Here is an 18968-nt window from a genome sequence, read left to right as displayed (position 1 = left end):
ATTCAGAGTCTATGGGGTAGCTCCATCTAGAAGCAGAAAGAGGCTTCAACATGTAGAGCAGCTATTTTCCTTCTGCAAGAATGTGATTGTTCATCCAGACACTCCTGTCCACATCTGGAAGCCTCTTTCATATGACTCAGCTTGTGCATCTGTGCATGGAGCTGCACAGGCAGCATTACTTGTCTTCCACTTACTGCCCTCTGATCCTGGCTCCAGGGTGCTCCTGCACACTCTTTTTAGATCTAGCAGTAGGAGGAGCCCCTCAGAGATGACAGGTTTGTCCACCCAGTGGTTTCCCAACATCTTTGTTCAATAGTTTTAATACAAGCCAAAGTGAATAATTTAGGGAATGAATACAGGCTCCAGCTCTAGAGCAGCACCTCTCTGTGGCTAAATCCAAGCTGGTCCTCCTAACTAGCAGTGCCAGCCATCCACATGGGGCCACCATCCGCTTGCATCCGCTCCCGTAGCTGCACAAAGAAACTTGGGCAGGGGGAAACCCTGATCCAGCCTCATCCTGTCCCCTTGACCTCCCTCTCTCTGGCCTTCGCAAGTGCCCTTGTCTTGTGGCACTGGGGTTGGACACGGATGTGACACATATGCTTCAGCCATAGGTCTCATTGAGGTATGGGGCTGGCTTTGTATCCATTTCTTTACAAGTAGCACACATCTGTGTGCTCTCCCACTAGAGCAAACTCTTGTGGTGAGCACCAACAGGACTGAAGCCAAAGCAGGGCTACTGGCACGCTCAGGGGAGTTCTTGAGGTTTGCAGCGGGTGTCTGTCTGTCTGTCTCTATATATATGGGACAAAACACTTAAAAAAAAAAACACCAGTCCAATGAAGATGGAGCATTCTCACTACCCCCACAGTCAGTTGGAAAAGAAACATCAGGGAAAGGGGGAATGGAATGTTCCTGGAGAGGGACATGGCTCGCTGGAACAGGAGCATTCCTGTTGCAGCTCCCATTTGTTTCCATGTGAATGGAAACGAATACGAATCTACTGCTAGAGAAAGTATCACATACTTGACTTAGACAGAATTTAGGATGATGATTACCTGTAGCGTTACCTGTAGTGACATGATCCATGGCTGAGGTGCAAGAAAATGAAATAAGACCTTTTTGTTACCCTTCAGATTTTGCAGGGTTTCATAACGAAAATGCTTTGAAATTGAAAGTCACTTTCAATTGCAAATTATCCTCCAAACCAAAGAGGGGAGTACTTCTCACCTGTCCCATTGAGCCCCATGAAGTGGCTTTTCACTGGTTTGTGAAATACATCTGGAGTGCATCATATCATAAGACATCCTGTACTGATGCAGCTAACCTTCACATCCACAAATGACGGGTTTGAAAGTATGTGCTGTAGATATATATTTGTGCCTTCGTTGCATTAGATCACTCACTAATTTGGCTGTGTCCTTAGGAGGAGATTTTTCCTTTCCTCCTGATGGGTAGATTTTCTTGCTAAGGAGTTCCAGCTGTGAGTGAGTTCACTTGAAATAGAAGCACATCCATGAACATGCAATGTCCTTCTGTAAACTGGTGCAACCATATCAGGATTAGGGTGGAGGCAGTGCACCTCCAGTGACATCAGCCAGAATTTTGCCACTGAATTCAGCGAGATGCAAACAAACATCACCCCAAATGTCCGTCTTCGCTTGGAAGTACTTCACGCCTGAGCCCTTTAGATCATATAATCAGTTAACACAAACTGTGCACCACTAAGGGCTGATTTCTGTGACAAATTTTGTATACCACATAAATTGACACATATTTTCTTACTTTGCATAATGTATTCTGCTAATGATACTTTATAGGGGTGGCACATGTATGTAGCTCTGCAGAAGAGTGAAGCCACCAAGCCTTCAGTTCCAGAGCAATGAAGCCATTGGAACACGCCGCACAGATGTAGAAGTTGCAGGAAATACAAATACATCATACTTCCTGTCTCTACCGTTCTCCATCTTGTCTGAAATAGAACTTCTGCACCTTCCCTAGAGAGAAGATGCAAACACTTGAGATCCTCTCCACCACCCCTGGCCCTGCATCTGTCACATCCAAAGCTGCTTTCAGCTCCCCCTCTGCTTGCTGAGATTTCACCAGGAATTGGTCAGATGGTTTTAAGTATGCATTTGCCACCATGAGGTCTAGAAACTTGCCTTTTCAAAATAAAACCCAAGATCCTATGACTGCTGCATTCTGCATCACTGTTGGGTTAAGTTCTTGCATATACCCTCAAAATGTGGCTAAAATGTTTTCAGCACCTCAGTAGCGAGGGTTAGTTGCATGTTGTATGAGCATCCCCCTCCCCAAATGCACTGAGGTAACCTCCAAAATCCTCAGGTCCATGTAGGTTTTTGCAAATGTACAGCCATTCAAATCTGAGCTATTTCTGCATCAGCAGCTGCTGAAAGACAGAGGCAATGGGGTGCAGAGCAGGGAGGGCTTTTTTTGTTTTTGGCAATCGGCGGCATAAAGCGGCTTCTAGAGAGGTAGAGACTTCTCGCCGTCCACAAGCCACCTGCTGCTCTTTGCTGAAAAACAGCAAGAAAATCTAACCCAGCTGGCCAGCACAGAGGGTTGGGCATGCCCTGTGGGCCACTGCACACAGCAGTCCCCCACCTCAGGATCCCCGTGAGCAGAGGGGGACAGCTTTCTGCTGCACCTACCAGTTTGCATAAACATATTTATGCATTTTCCATTGTATATTATTTTTGTGCAGGTGCTTGTGGGATGAATAGACGTCAGAACACATACATTATGGAAAAAGGCTTCAAAGGTATAGTATCTGATGCCGGCAAGTGACCCAATAGCAACCAGTCTTGGTATAGCAGGTGAGCTAGCCAGTCCCAAGGTCTGGAAGGTGATTATTGGTTGGCCGGCCGGCTGGCTGTGACATACACCCAGCAGTTGGCAGAAGCACAACTTCTGTAGGGAGCTTTCCTTCGGGCGGAGGTTCCTCCTGGCTCATTTAGCTTTGTCCCATGTTCTTGCTGCAATGACCCCACACGGCCATTAGCATGTCCTTCATAACTGTGTTTGCTTTTTAAGAGAGGCAGCAGAAGTACACCAGATTCAGATTAGGCAGACGTGGGTTTGAACCCCACCTCTGCCTCGGCCTTCACCGTGTAGCCTTGAGCAAGTCACTCTCTCGGTCTCGGTTCCCGGGTTTAAAAAAATGGAAATTGTGGTGGCGGACTTCACAGCCTTGTTGTAAAAAAGTATTAATGAAAAAAATGCTGAGTTATTCTGAGTCTTGGGAATTGGGTGGTCTAGAAGACTAGAATATAATAGCTTTGCACAAATGTTTTGCGGATGTAAAAGAATTAAGGGCCAGACCTCAAGACAGATGGCACGAAAATCCTGTCCGATTTCCCTTGTCTTCAGGATTTTAAAATCTTCATTGTTTATTCCCGAGTGCACTTATATCCCAGCTTCCATTCAAGGGGGCATAGATGGGAATTTCTAGGTGGTCTCCCACCAGGCTCGCTTACAGCAGCAGCAAAATCCCTGTGTCGTGTGCTTTGAACCACGCCCGGATCTGTGGCTCCAACACCAAATCCTTACAGATAATGACCAGGTCCCAGCAGGTGTTGCGGAGGAGTGGAGCACATGCTTGGCCTGCAGATGGTCCACACTTCTGCTCCTGGCATCTCCATTTCCAAAAGGATCTCCAGTTGCAAGACTGAGGAAAGACCCTGAAGAGCTGCTGCCAGTCAGAGTAGGCAGTCCTGAGACATCCGGTCTGATTCCGTTCACGGCAACTTTCATTGCACACAGCAGCTGCCCCCCCCTCCCCAAAACACAGCAATGCTCTTTTGAAACAGGGGGAAGATTCAAAGGCAGTTGGCAATGTGACACTGGAGCCTTTAGTTGAAATATCCAGAACTTGTTGGAATATTATTTTACACTGTAAAGCCAAAACAAGGCTTTACTTTTCTTTGGGCATTCGCTTTGTTCTTTAAAAAAATGTAGCCATGGGGCTTTCAAAACCATCTGGCAAAACAGGCTGCTTCAACCATAGCAGGACCTCTGGGCCCTCTTGCAGTTTAGCTGCTTGCCGGATGCCTCCCACTCTCCCCCTGTGGCTCTCTGTACCTTCCCGGTCCATTGGTGCTTCCTCCTCTGGCCTGTTCTAGGCTGCCAAAATAACGGGGGATTTGCCCTAAAATGCGTTGAGACTGCCATGGCTTCCTCCATAGAGGGCTGGCAGTTCTCTCTTGTAGCCCCTGAGCCTTCTAAACACAAAAGCTAAAGGGGCCGCATCCCGTCTGCCTCCCCTCCCCTCCCCCCAGCCCATGCCCTGCTTGGGGGAAATTCACTCTTAAACCAGACGGACGTGTCAGGTAGGCATGCCCAAAGAGTCCACTAGCATTCAAAGGTATATTGGAGGTAGCATAGAGCTATGCTGGCAAGTGGCCAGGGATAAGCGATCTCCTCCTCCATGAATTTGTCTCGTACCCTTTTAAAGCCATCTAAGTTTGCGGCCATCAAGACATCTTGCATCGGCAAATTTCCTAAGTTAACTCTGCTGCACAGAGACATTTTTTCCCATTCATAGAAAGAACGTCAAGGGATCCAGACTTAGACTATTTGAAATCAATGGGACTTAAGTGAGTCATGAGCAAAGTATGACTAGGTCTAGATCCAGCCCTGGCGCAAATTCAGACCTGACTCAAGCTGAGGAGCGGACCTGTGCAAGGTGTCCCTTGTACTTCTCTCTGGCTGGGTCCCAGACCACACTCTGCCACGTTTTATGGTACTTTGCCCCTCCCTCTGCCTGGGCACAAGCTCTCCTGCCGCCTGACATGAGAGAACGCATGTGCTGCTGCATCATGCCCCCCCTTCCTGCATCATGTCCCACCCCTTCTCCTTCCTGCCACTGTGGGGTGCCCCCTCCCTTTACTGCATCACACCCCTCCAGCCCTTCCCACGTCACGCTCCCCTTCCCTTTCGCCAAGACCCAGCCAGCGTGCCTCTTCCAGGAGCCCACCAGGCTGAAATGCCTGGCTCTGACGGGCCCTTCCTCGATGCCAGGCGTGGGAGGGAGATCACCTGTACGCCGGGCTCCGAAGGAGAACCAGGCACTTTGGCCGGGTGGACTCTCCAGAGAGCTCCACCGGCCACTCCCTTGCTGTAGCAAATGCCACAGCAGGAGAGCAGCTGGCAGGCAACCTCTGGAGGCAGCAGTGGGCCCTCCGGGTGGGGGGCAGGGGGAGAGGGGCAATTCACTGCTCCGCCTTCTCTGCCAGCCGAGCCAGGGGCTTCACCCTGCGTCATGGGAGGGCTGGCCCTGCCCGCATTGGCCCAGCGCCTACCTCCCTTGCACGTGCCATCGAACGTGTGCACTCTCACCGCTGGGCCCAGGCAAGATGCTGAAGAGTCTCTCGCTCGCTCTCAAACACGCACCCGCGCAATGGGAGGAGCATTAAGGCAAGATTGAGGCCCTGCGCCCTGCGTCATCTGTGCTCAGAGGTCCTGGCGCTTTTTCTTTCATTAAACGCAGCCTCACGGGGCAAACTTGGACTGCGAGGCGGGGGGCTGATGGTTACAGCAGAGACCCGCAAACTTTTACACAGCAAGCTTTTACAACTGCCACCATATCCCATGTTGGTGTTGGCTGAAAATGTCATTGAAACGCCTCCTGTGCAGGAATCCCAATAATTGGGGGGGCTGTTCAAATCCCACCTCAGAGAACCCCCTTGCTTGGGACAGCTCAAGCTGTGTAGCCACATCAGCCGAGCAGACACGTGAGGGAGCCGCTAAACTCGCCCCAAGCACAAAGCTACGGCGAAAACGCGTGCTCGCCCAGGGAAAGCGGGGCTGGCGCGGCGCGGCGCGGCGCGGCGCGGCGCGGGACCGGGGGGAAGAGCCGGGCTCGGAAACGCGAGCGATACGCAAAGCGGGGCTGGCCCATCGCGCGCGCCAGCTCCGCTTGGGCGGCGGAGCCGAACTCCGCCCCGCCCCGCCAGCGGAGGCGGGCCGGCTCTCTCCGCGGCCACGCGCGCCCCGGCTGAGCTCCCCGAGGCGGAGCCGCGTCTCGGCTGCCGCCGCCCCAGGGATGGGAAGCGCTGCTCGCCGCTGGTGGCGCAGGGAGGCTCCAGCCAGGCGAGGGGAGCGTTGCGGGGCGGGCAGGCGCCCCCTCCGAAGGGGCCTCCCCGCGCGCCGCCAGCCCAGGGCCTCGCCTGCGCCGGCCGGCCGGCCTCCCTCGGCGCGGAAGCCGAGGCGCGCGACAGCCGGCGAGCAGCGGCGAAGGGGCCCGGGAAGGGTCCCCGAGCGCGCCGCCTGGGCCGGGGCTGCTCGCGCCGGGCGCCGCTGCGGCGCGCAGCCACGGCCGCCCCGAGGCAGGGCCGCCCGCTCCCCCGCCCGGACTTCGGGCTCCTCCGCGCTCCAGCCCCGTGCCCGGCGGGGGAGGCGGCGGGCGCCAGCGCCGCACCGGCCTCTCGCTCCCCTTGCCGCCGAGAGCAGCCTCGGGGGGCAATTCCGGCGCGCGGCCGGCCCCGTCGACGGCGCCCGACTGCGGCTCCCAGGGCCGCCGGCCCGCTGGGGCTGAGGGAGCTGGAGCCCGGCGTGTGAAACACAAATGCGCCTTTCACATTTAATGCGCCTTTCACGTCCCGTGTGGTTTGGGCCTCAGCCTGGCCTCCCCCCACAGCGTTCTCGTGGGTATAAAATGCGGTGTGTGTGGGGGGGGGGTATGTGGGGCCACTTGGAGCTCCTTGGAGGGCAGAAATAGAAACAACCTGTGCCTTGGTCCCGATCCAAATCGGCTGACCGCATGGCTGCTTTTGGCACAGCAAAAGGGCTGTGGGTGCTCCAAGCAGGACTCTCCCATGTCAGGGGGTGGTTCTTGGATCATAAAAGTCAGTGAGTTTAGGGTCTGCTTGAAAAGGAACTAGACAGTTAAGTGATCAAGAGTTTACATAAATAAGTGCACAACGGTGTAAATTCACCACTATTTCTTTTTTTAAAAAAAATCAGTAACATTGATTAAAATCTGTGTACGTCAAGGATTAGCAAAGAACGTAATTGAGGACAGTTTCCAGAGGAGTAGCCAGGCTGGTCTGTTGCAAGAACAGGCTTGTGGCACCGTAAAGATTTAAACATGTTTATTATGGTGTAAGCTTTAAGAAAATAAAAAGATGAAGGGGAAGATGCATGGATGGATGACCTAAGTGGCGAGAGCGAGGGACGGTGTGACATTTCTGTCCAAATCCGTCACTGAAAAGCCTGCGCCTCTTTGTAGTGTGCCAAGGTACAAGCTTTTCAGTAAGAGCACCCAGAAGTCTGGCAGTGATTAGGGACAAAAAGGATGGGGCACCCAGAAAGTGGGTGGGGTACAGGCAGGGGGAGGGAGGAGAGGAAGGTCCCGAAAGGACGTGAAGATGGCGCCTTCTCCTAACTGGGCTTTCAGTAGCAGATTGTGCGGCATGTGCCCAAAGAAGTCATGCAAACTACAGCTAATATCCTTAAAGTCACAGGTAAGTGACTTCATCAGCAAGCAACTTTCCTCTTGTACTGTTATGTTAATAGCTGGACTTAAGCCTTCTTATCTGATGGTCAAGTTCTCATGCTCATAATATGGCTGTTGGCAAGCAAGGAGGATTGCAGGCCTGGTGTTCCTGTTTTTACCTGATAAGAATGCTTCCTGTAATGTGTTTTATTATTAGAAGTTAATATTATATAACACCACTAATGTGTATGCCACTTTGCAGACTAAAATAAGCGTGCACACACAGAGGTCCCTGCCCTGCAGAGCATACAGTTGAAATGTTGGCAATGGGGCAGTCAGTGAAAGGATGAGAAGTGGGGGGGATAACAATTCACAATATGGAAAAGAATGCTGATGCCTGAAAGTGGGGGTGGGTGGAGAAGCAATGTAAAAACTAAATTTTACCTTAACATAGAGATCACAAAAGGTCTCTGCTAGCAAGCAATCTTTTAAGCCTGTTTTAATATGAGGGAACATGAAGAAATTCAATCTCTCCACTGCTGAACAGCTACTGAAATTCCACACACACACCAGTGGACAGGCTCAGTTCTCAGCAATGCCATTCTGGGAGACAGAAATGGATTTCAGAAACATGCTACATTTGATGTCGTGTGGGACTGTTGGGATGTCGTGTGGGACAGCCTACCCAGGGCAGCACCACTAGACTTCGCTTGCTTGCCAAGTTGTCTCTGCAGAGCTGTGGGGGGGTGTAGGAAAGTGCATGATTTCTTGGTTTGGGTACCCAAGGGCGAACGTAACAAGTGTTAAAGGATTTGGGGGAGGGTGGGGTGGAGTGGGGTGGTTGCGTGTGTGAAATGCAATGTTGTAACATAGCAATGAGACCCTTTAACCATGAGAGCGGTGGCACTGAAGGGCTGTTTTTCTTCCTACTGAATGTTCAGGAAATGACTTGCGAATGAGTTTGGATGAGCAGATGGTTTGGAGAGACAGTGGTTCGGACATACCCGAGGCGTAACTGGTGGGTCACCATGCTGTGCGCTTTGAGGGCTAGAATTCCATCCTCCCTCCCCCCACCCCCACCCTCGAGGCTCGCTAGCGTGTGTGCTAAGCGGCCCGGCCGGCTCTTGTCTTGCAGACTACATGAAGGAATCTGCCTGCAGCTCCAGCACCTGTTCCCTCAACAGCAGTGAAAACCCCTACGCCACCATCAAAGACCCGCCCATCTTGACATGCAAGCATCCCGAGAGCAGCTATGTGGAAATGAAATCTCCCGTCCACCGAGACGCATCCTATTCAGACACACCAGCCTTGTCAATGGCTAATAAAAACATCTATGACATTGGTAAGGCTCTCCAGCAAGCCGGCGGCGCAACCAGCAAGAGCTGGAGGGAGCAACCCTGTGGCCACTAGTCAGCGGCTAGGCGGCTGTAGGATACGTCGGTTTCCAGGAACTGACCTTACCCCCCTCCAGCGTGGGATGGCGCCATGCTTGGAAGACAAGTGGGAGTGGCAAAAACGGCGTTCCTGGGGGCGTTCCGGGGCGGGGAAGGCGGAAATGCCGGTAGGACGCTTCCTGTGTGTCGTCCAGCAGCCGCTTCCCCCACTCCGCCTTCCCATGGCTAGACAGCTGAAATCGGCTGTCTAGCCACAAATGCAGGGTGGCTGGAGTGCGGAGGGGACGATCCCCTCCATACTTCTGCCCTGCATTGGATAGGCGGTCGCCTCCAAATTCAGGGGCGGCTGCCTATCCCAATAGGATTGCACCTTTAGTGGCAAGCAGTGCAGATCCAATGTTGAAAGTTTGGGCACCAAACAAAATTAAAGTCTGACAGACTGACAGGCCTCAGAGACACAGCGTGGCAGTCTGTCCAGTGCTCTGGCGTTCACACCGGGTCATGGTCGTTTGGAGTTAAATTGTTGCTGGGAAGGTCAGGGGTAGGTTGCTACTGTTTCCCTCGCATTGACTGAGAAGCAGACTGGAAAATATGTGGTGGAAATTAACTAGGGCTGTTCTACAATAATAAATAATAAAATATTAAAAGAAACATTCTGCATCTGGGCAATTCCAATTCCAAAAATATCATTCCAATTATATATTTTTTTAAAACCCTTAAAGCTGCAATCCTATACCCAGTTTCCTGGGAGTAAGCCCCATTAAAGTCAATGACACATACTTCTGAGTAGACATAGATACTGGCATAATTTCTTACTACATATAATTTTTTTCTAATGTTTTCACTGTTCTGCAGAATTGATTTTGGGTTTGCTTAGCAGTAGGAGGGATTATTGAAGCCTTTTCACTCAATTACTGATAATTTTACTCACTTGTTCTGGCTGCAGAGATTTTAGCAAGCCTTTGCCCAGTGTATCTTTGCACCCAGAGGCACCAGCATTTTTGGTGTTTTGTTTTTATGGTAAAAAAAATGGGATTTTCAGGAACTTGAATTTCGTATCCAATACCCATACTCTCTCTCGCCCTGTTTTTCCCCACACTCCTGTGGCACTGCAGCATGCAGCCAGACCGGGCAGTTCCCCTTCCGGGCAGTAGTTGAGCGAGATGTTTTTTTTCATAGGCTGGTGTAGTGAAGAGGATGAAGGCTGGCCTTTGGAAGTGGGATACCGGAGTCTACGTTCTGGGCCCTGGGGGGAGCCTAATTAATTAATTAATTAATTACATTTATATCCCACCTTTTTTCCTCTTTGAGGAACCCAAGGTGGCGTACATAATCCTCCTCCTCTCCATTTTAGCCTCACAACAACAACCCTGTGAGGTAGGCTGGGCTGAGAGTCTGTGACTGGCCCAAAGTCACCCAGTGAGCTTCCATGGCTGAGTGGGGACTAGAACCCGGATCTCCTGGCTCCCAGTCCAACACGCTAGCCACTACACCACACTGGCTCTCACTAGCCTTGCCCAAGTCACCCCTCCCTAGTCTTAGCTACCTCCCAGAGTGCTTGTGAAAATGTAATGGGATCACTCCTGCAGATGCTGATGTGCACTTTTGGGGGGAAGGATGGGGCACACACATGCCAACAGTGCTTGAGGGCAGCACCTCCCATCACTCAGCGCCCACGCCTCTGCAATGGCAAAAGCGAACAGCAGGCATTGAACCAGAGTACTTTACTGCTACAGTGAATAGTGAATACTGCTAACAGGTAGCCTGTTCCTGCAAAAGCTTCCCTGAACCAGTTCCAGCAGCGTTTCCAAACATGGCACCCTCCAGATGTGTTGGACTACAACTCCCATCAGTCCAACACCCCTGGAGGCTACCAAGTTGGGGGAGGCCAAGTTACGGCCAAAAACAAACTAGTTTGATTGATTCCTGGGAATCATAGTTGGTTGACTGAACTAAGGGGCCTCAGTTCCTTCCCAGCGTGACAACTCCCAGAATTCCTTGGTTGGAAGCCAAGACCGCTAAAGAGCTTTGGAACTGATAATAGTTGCACTGTAGGCACACCCTTCATCCTTAAAATATTCCCAAGTCTTTGTTTCTGATGAGGGGCCTGCTTGGAGGAGGCTACTCAATGGAGTTCCTGTTATTGTTTTTACAGAGCCCACCATCAGCGTGGTCCAAGAGACCCGTCTCCGCAGTGCTGGCTACATCCAAAACCCATACGACCTGCCCAGGAACAGTCATATCCCTTGTCACTATGACATTCTCCCTGTCAGACACAGCCCTACTCGTGGGGCCCTTTGGGGCAAGCAGTCTTAAAGGGCTGTGCCCCCCCCCAAAAAAAAACATTGCTCTCTGGTGCAACGAAGAGATGACAATCCTTTTTTGTTTTGTTCTGCTACATGCTGGAAAAAAACACAAAGAGCCTAACGGGACACTCATTTGGGGCCAACTTCCTTCTGCATGAAACTATTTTACAAGACCATTTTATACAGACCACAAGCAAATCAAGAAAACTCCTCTACGTAGAACTGGAGGGAAAGACTCCAGGAAGCCATTTGTCTCCACTCCAGTACTGGACAAAGTGTGTTTGCTTGACTTGATTTTGCTTTTTGAAATTGGGTGGGGGGTGGGGTATGAGAGAGACAAAAAAAAACCCTTGCTGCAAGTTCTTATAGCTGTATTGGTACTATACTATCACCTGCTTAAAAGAGATCTTTTGTTTAAACGATGTGATGTTCAGAAAGATGTTGAAATACATCGTGCAGCCTCCTGTGTGATAAAGGATGCAGTCCCTCAGAGAACCCAGGGAAAACAAGCTTCAGCTGTGAGCCTTGGCTGAAGTTGCTGCCATCCTAGCTAGATGATGTGTTTGAGCTCTGTGTCATTCCTCAGTGTTCATTTTGAGTGTATACCTCCTGTTTACAAACATGAGTGGAATGTGATAGACGGAAGAAGTAAGGGTCTGGTCAACTCAAGGATTACAAACACTCCCAATAGCTGCCAAAGTTTCAGAAATGCTCCTGGCTCTGGACAGTGGAGAGGGCCAAGTTTCCAGTACAGAAGAAAGGGGGCACACTGAGTGTAGCTGCTGTGTGCCCCTTGTACATTTCCTGACTTCTTAAACCCAGTTGGCCCCTACTGGAGCTGGTCCCCACCTGCCCATCTGCAGGAGATGTGGTTGAGCAAGTGCTGGCCTCCAGCTCGCCAGGGCACAGCCCTCCTCAGGAGTCTACGCCCCTTTCTTCTCAACTGACGTGCCCAGGCTGCCCAGTTAGACTGCCAATCTGGATGATGGCGGGGGCTCGACAACCCCACACTGCTTGCTCTCTTCCCCTTCCCAAGAAAGGGAGAACACGTTTGCTAGACACAGCTAAAGCACAGCTGCTGTAGCACAGCCAAGAGCTCCAATTGCCATTTCCTGTACTTCAGCATGCCATTAAAGCAAGGCTCACAGAAATAGAGTGCTTGAGGCACGAGCAATTGTGCACACCAAGGAAGCTCAAGGGCAGCATCTCTTGCAAGGTAGACTTCACCTCTCTTCCAAACATAGGAAGCTACATTAATACAGAGTCAGAGTCTTGGTCCATCTAGCCCAGCATTGTCTAAACTGACTGGCATCAGTGGCTCTCCAGGGTTTCAAGGTATTTCTACCAGGTGCTGAACCTGTGATCTTATGCATGCAAAGCATGAGCTCTACCTCTGGGCTATGGCTTCCCACAAACATTCTGTTACAGCAGGGGTAGGTGGCCCAGTGTCCTCCAGATGTTTTGGACTATGACTCCCATAATCACCAGCCATTGGCCATGCTGGCTAGGGCCAATAGGAGTTGTCATCCAAACCATCTGGAGGACATCAGTTTGGGGGAGGCAGCTGTAGCTGATTTCCTTTTTCAAATGACTGTTGCAGCAGTTCAGTTAGAAATGGTCACCATTCAAACTTCCATTTGCCTGTAGATTTTCTTGAGTGTGATCTAATATTGAAACTAAATGTACTTTTTTTATTGGACAAGTGCTATGATAGCAAAGAGACTGCTTCTTTACTAAGAAATGCCAATTTAATGTTAAGGCACAGTTCAGCAGGAACCATAGGAGCAGGGAAAATGAAATGAGAAAGAGTTGCTAAAACATAATTGAATTTGTAGGAATGGTTGGCCCAGGACTTGGGATTTCTCCCAAATATAGCTAGCTCTCTTTAAAAAGGGCAGTAATGCACTAGGCTGAGGGCATTATTTAGTAAGGTACAGGGCAGGCAACAGAATGCAGATGCTGAATGAATGTGGTCACCCACATTGACTCAACACAATAAGTTACAGGACCATGGCCATCAATTTTAGGAAAAAACAGTGCCCTAATTCTGAAAACTTGGGAGTAATGGACTAGATGGATCATTGTATTCAAGAAATTGTCTTGTACAGTGAGAAGAATTAGTGATCTGCCACACTTATTTACAACTCTTGGTGTCATCCTGGATGTGAAAGGCATTCCCTAAGAAAAATGCTTCCTGTAGGATTCCATCCCAATTCTTAGTTAAAGGAGGGAGGGCAACATTGACATCCTTCCTTCACAACCCAACTCTGCTTTACCTGACCATGGTTGTGGGCGTGCACCATGACGTGGAAACAATGGGTTGCGAGGGCAGCACAGCACCTGCTCCGTATGCAAAAGCTCCCAGGTTCAATCTTGGGCATCTCCATGCCAGACAACATAGGGCGGAGGGGGGACCTCTCAGCCTGAGGGTCAAATTCAGTTTTGGAGACACGCTTGGGGGCTGCATTCCAGTGCTGGGTGGGGCCAAAATACAAAAGATACCAGCGTGTTGTAGCTTGATGCTCTTACTGCTGTGGTAATGAAGGCTCAGGAGGGGCATCTCAACCTTGCAGAGGGGTGGGAAAACTGCAAAAGGAGGAACCGCCCAATGATTGGCAGTCAGGGGAAAGGGGTGTTGTCAAGAAAAGGGGGTGCAGTCATAGAACCCCTCTTAGCACAGAAACAAAGCAGGCTGCCCACGGAGGAGATCCCTTTTCTTCCATGGGCCGCTCGCACAGGACAAGCCGCCCATCACACTGTGTGATGACCTCTACAAAGATCACTCATGACAACTCAGAAACTCAGCTTGAAGCAAGCCTCCCACTGGAGCCAACTGGTGCGTGTATGCTGGCCATGCCCACCTTTGCACTGGCCCCCTCCCACCATTCGCATGCAGCCCCCAGCAGGTTAGCAGAGGGATTGAGCCCCTTGACTAGTGCTTCAGCCCATCCTGTTGTTCAACAGTCACTTGTAATACAGGGGAGAGAAGTCTTGGAGAGGCAAGAGAATTCAGCAGCTCTTTCTTCACTGAAGGGGGGGTTGGGGGAGGAATTTCTGCACTGTCCATCACATAGAGCAAGGGTGTTCCCCAATAAAATTCAAGACTGACAAGGTTTTTCCATGGCACAGGAGGAAATGTAATTATTTACACGAATGCTGCATGTGTGCATGGGGGAAACAATCTATCAGCAATAGCCGCTATACTCTCCAGAAAAGCCTTATCCAAAAATATAAGAAGTAGCAGAACCTTCTTTTGTAGGGCCAGTAGGGATATATATTTTAATTACGTGTATAGGGGAAAAAAAGTCTTACCTCAGATCTAGCAATGGGAAAAGTCCTCTGTGAAGGCTTTTATTTAGACAGGGTAACTTCCCAATTGTGTTCACATCTCACTTGGAAGTTCGCATATTTAACCCAGATTAAACAAATACAGACTGCTGCACTATTATCCAGTATCATCCAGCGTCTGTGTCACATTCTGGACTGTAGCAATATGGGAACTGATGCAATTACTGCCACCCATCACTTTGGGTATGATGGAGGCACACATGAAAAAATATAGACAGCCCCCAGTCCTTCCCCATCAGCAAGAGTATGCAAGCTTTCAGGTAACACAGAATTTTTCTAGTGGCAGCACAGATGGCTGCAAAGCCCAAGAGAATGCAGATGCTGCATTATCCAGTTTGAGACTGTGCCAGAGAGCCGAGATTCTTTGGCTTTTGGGAAGCTGGATGGTCAAAGTAAATGGGAAAAAAAGAAAGTATGTATTACATCCAGCAGGAGACAAGGAAAAGAAAATCCAGTCACATATTATAAATAGATATATAAATAGCATTCCTTTAAAAAGGACTCTAGACACTGTAATGGCAATACTTTTTTAAAGCAAGACATATTTGTAATATTTGTTGACCACACAAAGATGGTCTACCTTGTAAAAAATAAACTGACTTTCTCTCAGCTGTGTACTAGTCTAATACAATCCTTTGTAAAAGCTTTGGAATGCTGCTAAACCTATCATCATCAGCGACACTCTCACTATGTAGACAGAAAAATTAACTAAGGGCGCCATCCTATGCATGTTAACAAAAAGAAGTCCTACGATTCCCAGCATATCCAAGCCAGCATGATTGGCTGGAAGGATGCTGAGAGTTTAAGACATTTTTCTGTCTGAACAAACAGGATTGAGCCCTAAGTCTCCACATACAGCACCTTTGCCCTCTTCTGGTGTTCAGGAGCTGGGAATAGTATGTTTAAGCAGTTGGGAAGTCTTTTGCCAGCTCCTTCCAGCCCAGGAGCAGACCTTGCTCCTGAGAGAAGGGAAAGCACAACTTGAAGAAAGTGGCTAGGTTTTCACTGCAGACTCAAAACACATCATTTTGGTGCCCTGCGTGGCCTCTGCTCACTGCTTGGAAAGATCTTGAGTTATGCACTGGGTCACCAGTGAGCCTGGCCAGCCGAGTTCTCCCACTCGCTCGGATCTCATTAGTCTGTCAGAGAACTTCCAGCACCTGTCAAAAAGGTTATGGGGGAGGAGCCTTTCTCAGTGGCCTCAGTCACTGTGCTTTCTCTCTCGTCATTCTGCTGCTCTATACAAGCAAAATGCACAACATCCCACCTTCTGCAAACCCACTGTTTCACAACAAAGCATGCAAATTGGAACAGTAAATGATTCAGAATTGCATCTCAAACTGATTTGCATAATTTATTCTGAGCAATAGCTGCACTGCGTGTAATGTTCATTTTAATCATCTTCATATATCTTAAGTGCAATGTTTTACTTTAACTACCAAATGCCCATAACAGCACAACTCCAAAGAAGTTCACTCAACAACATCTGAACAGTCCCCTGCAATTCTTTATTAGAATTCCAATGAATAATTTTAAATCAATCTTAAAAAATATTCAAGATACAGAATGTGCATACAGTACAAAGCAATTTACAAAAAGATCAGAGAAAAAAATGTTTGTGGAAACAGATAAGCATTAGAGAGAGCATGAAACAAAGACGAAGGGACTACAGCAATGCCCTCTGTGTGCCTGACACGTCATGAGCACCGCAGGACCGACAGGCTGGCTGAGAGATTGGGCCCTTTGTGCATGCCCTCATGGGGGCGGCAGGAAGGAAAGGACACGGTCTGGGTCTGCGGCATCTTTGTGATAAGCTTCCTTCCTCTCCTCTCTCCCTAACTCTGGGGCCCCGGGGGTTATATCCTTCTGGTTTCAACTCAGCTTTCCAGATACTACAGAATTCTCTCTGTGCATGTAAGACCCCGTTTGAACAGTGCTTTAGAAGAGGACCACAGAAAGAGGAACAGATCTGTCTAGAAATCCACAAGTGCTCCGATGCATATAAAGATCTCTTCGTGTCCTGCTCAGGTGCATGGACTGGGCCTCTCATTATCTAAGTGAGGAAGCTCTAATGGGCAGAAGAGCTTCAAGCACTCCCTGGCCGATAACTGGGAATATAACGGGCCTCCTGCCAGATCCACAAACCAGCCCACCACCCTGCCTTGGGTGGTTGGTGCACTAGGCTAAAGTACAACCAAAACCAGTTCTGAAGAGAATTCAGATAAAAAGGACAGTGTTTGTTAGAAGAAAGCCATAATTCCAACCTCCAAGCACTCCCCATGCCTTTTTGAGAACGAGGGCAAGCGTCGCTGCAGGGGCCAACATGCCTAAAGAACCAGAGGCCCAGTCATGAGTCGCACGAATACTGCAAGCCACAGACATGAGCGAGAAGAGCAAGCAGGCTACTGAGCTCATGCTTTTCCTCTTATTACACACGAGGTACCCATCAGCAGCCCTGTGGGCCTTAACACAACTGTACGGCATTAACTTAATTCACACTAAGCTACCCCCACAACATGCAGAGTGACCCATCTCCCACTTGCTTGCACAAGGGCGATAACTGGTTGCTGTGATCGATAAAAACTTTCGAAATATAGCCAGAGTTGCTCTGATGAGCCATCTTCAAGCGACACTCCTGGCAATTGGGGTGGGGGAGACACAGTAGCCGTTTCCTTGGCTCTTCAAGGAATGTTACCTGCTGCTTGCAATCCCTTCGGCCAAGTTGCACAGAACAGCTACATCCACCAATATCTATAAAGAACTCTGCCTACTGAAGCAAAGCTGCTGTTCTCGGCCAGAAATAAGCGTAGCTCCTAGAAACTGTGCGCATTCTAAGTGTGGGATGCTGCCAAGACCCACAAAATAAGCCACAGGCTGCCCATTTCATGAGATACAGCAGCCTTCCCCAGCTGAGAGCCCTCCAGATATGTTGGACAACAACTCCCATCAGAGTTTATGGGAGTTGCAGTCCAACACATCTGGAGGACGCTGGGTTAGAGAAGGCAGGGACACAGCATCTAATATTAAGGGAGAAAGGATGTTTAAAAAGCTCAGGTCAGTTATATGCTCAAGCTTCCAGGAGTCCACAATTGTGAAGATTGTTGCAATAATCTAGTTCTGTTGAAATGAGCCAGCATGCTTGGAAAGGAGAGCCATCATGATTTTAAAAATTTGCCCTGCCAGGACTAGCATTCTGATAATGCTGCAGCCACATGAAAACTATGGGTGATTCATAATACTGAAATGAAAAGGAGGGGGAAAGAGTTAAGCCATGGAGAAATCAAAGAAGAAATATAAAATGGGTATAATGGAACAGAACGGGGCAGGTGGGGAGAGAACCAAAGGGAGGACAACGTGAACTCAAGATGTCTTTCAATCTTAGACCTGGGGGAATATACACAGCTTTCGAGGAATGGAACTTGTTATATATTTTGACAACACTGCATCTTTGGTTTATTTTCCGTGGTCGGGGGGACATGGATCGGGACCACATTGTTGCTTGGAGACATGTCATTCTCACGTCTGTCTGACATCTGCTTCTGAGATACGATGCGGTAAATCTCTGGAAAGGAGAAAAAACTCTCATTAGTACAGATGTAGTGTCCACCCGGCTGCTGAGCCCTTCGTTCTGGCATTCTGGGCTTCAACATGCCCCTGCCTCCCCTCCTTCTACCTTGCAGACAGTAACCAGAAATTCCTATTTGCAGAATTTGGGCCAACATATGCAAGTTGTCACCAATTCAACTCATTTCAGGGAGGGGGTTGTTTTCGGTGCAGAAGTGAGTTCACTCTTTTGTGGAAGCAGGACATTTTTAGCAAGAGTTAGGAAAATGAAGTACTAGGGCAACCGTGCAAATCCAAAGAAGTTACCAGCCCACCATTTCCTCTCTGGTCCATCTGCCAGCACATCAACTGTGCTGATCATTTGAGGCACACTGGTGGCCCCAGAGGGAAAAAAAAATGTATTGTGACTACCTCTGAATCATCCAGCACTAGCCACTCCTGGCCAGGTGGGCACTGGTCATTTACTAATCCTATTTACTAGTTTTGTTTTGAGCACAGAGGAGAGACAGTTACGGGGTGGAGAATACACTGACAATTCTGAAGTGTTTCAAAAGAAGACCCAGAGAGATCCAAGTGCAAGTACATGGTTAAATAGCTTTAGAAATATATTCAAATACAATAACATTGTGCAAGACGTCTTTCACTGAAAAGTGTACATCTATCTGGACCTGGTCAGTTGAATGGTGGCAGCCTTCTCAGTAAGTGAAGAGCTCATTCAAGAAAGACAGGTTTGTTACTGCTATTCAGTATCTTAGCCAAGACAGGGACGGTCCTGCCTCACTGGCAAAGCTCTGTGTTAAGAATGTCCTGGTTTTCATCCCTGGCATCGCTAATTAAACAGATCTTGGGTAGTGGGCACTGGGAAAGACCTTTCTCTGCTTGAAACTACAGAGGACCACT

The 18968-nt window shown here is 49.3% G+C and overlaps 2 protein-coding genes across 2 annotated transcripts in view; one reads left to right on the top strand and one right to left on the bottom strand.

Moving 5' to 3' along the window:
• Positions 1-15112, top strand: part of MEGF11 (multiple EGF like domains 11) — a 432367-nt gene extending 417255 nt beyond the window's left edge. The window contains exons 22-24 of the mRNA XM_084817481.1: positions 2726-2782; positions 8592-8798; positions 11006-15112. Of these exons, the coding sequence (XP_084673607.1) occupies positions 2726-2782; positions 8592-8798; positions 11006-11166 (425 nt within the window). The 3' untranslated portion in view covers positions 11167-15112. The remainder of the gene's footprint in view (positions 1-2725; positions 2783-8591; positions 8799-11005) is intronic.
• Positions 15113-15993: 881 nt separating this feature from the next.
• Positions 15994-18968, bottom strand: part of RAB11A (RAB11A, member RAS oncogene family) — a 28105-nt gene continuing 25130 nt past the window's right edge. Inside the window, exon 5 of the mRNA XM_084817483.1 lies at positions 15994-18066. Within this exon, the coding sequence (XP_084673609.1) occupies positions 17927-18066 (140 nt within the window). The 3' untranslated portion in view covers positions 15994-17926. The remainder of the gene's footprint in view (positions 18067-18968) is intronic.

The sequence above is a fragment of the Heloderma suspectum genome, chromosome 11, assembly GCF_057233095.1.
Source record: "Heloderma suspectum isolate Gila_16-S chromosome 11, 16-S_ref, whole genome shotgun sequence".
Lineage (NCBI taxonomy): Eukaryota > Metazoa > Chordata > Lepidosauria > Squamata > Helodermatidae > Heloderma > Heloderma suspectum.
The sequence above is the reverse complement of the archived record's forward strand: the minus strand, read 5'-3'. Positions and strand labels throughout refer to the sequence as shown.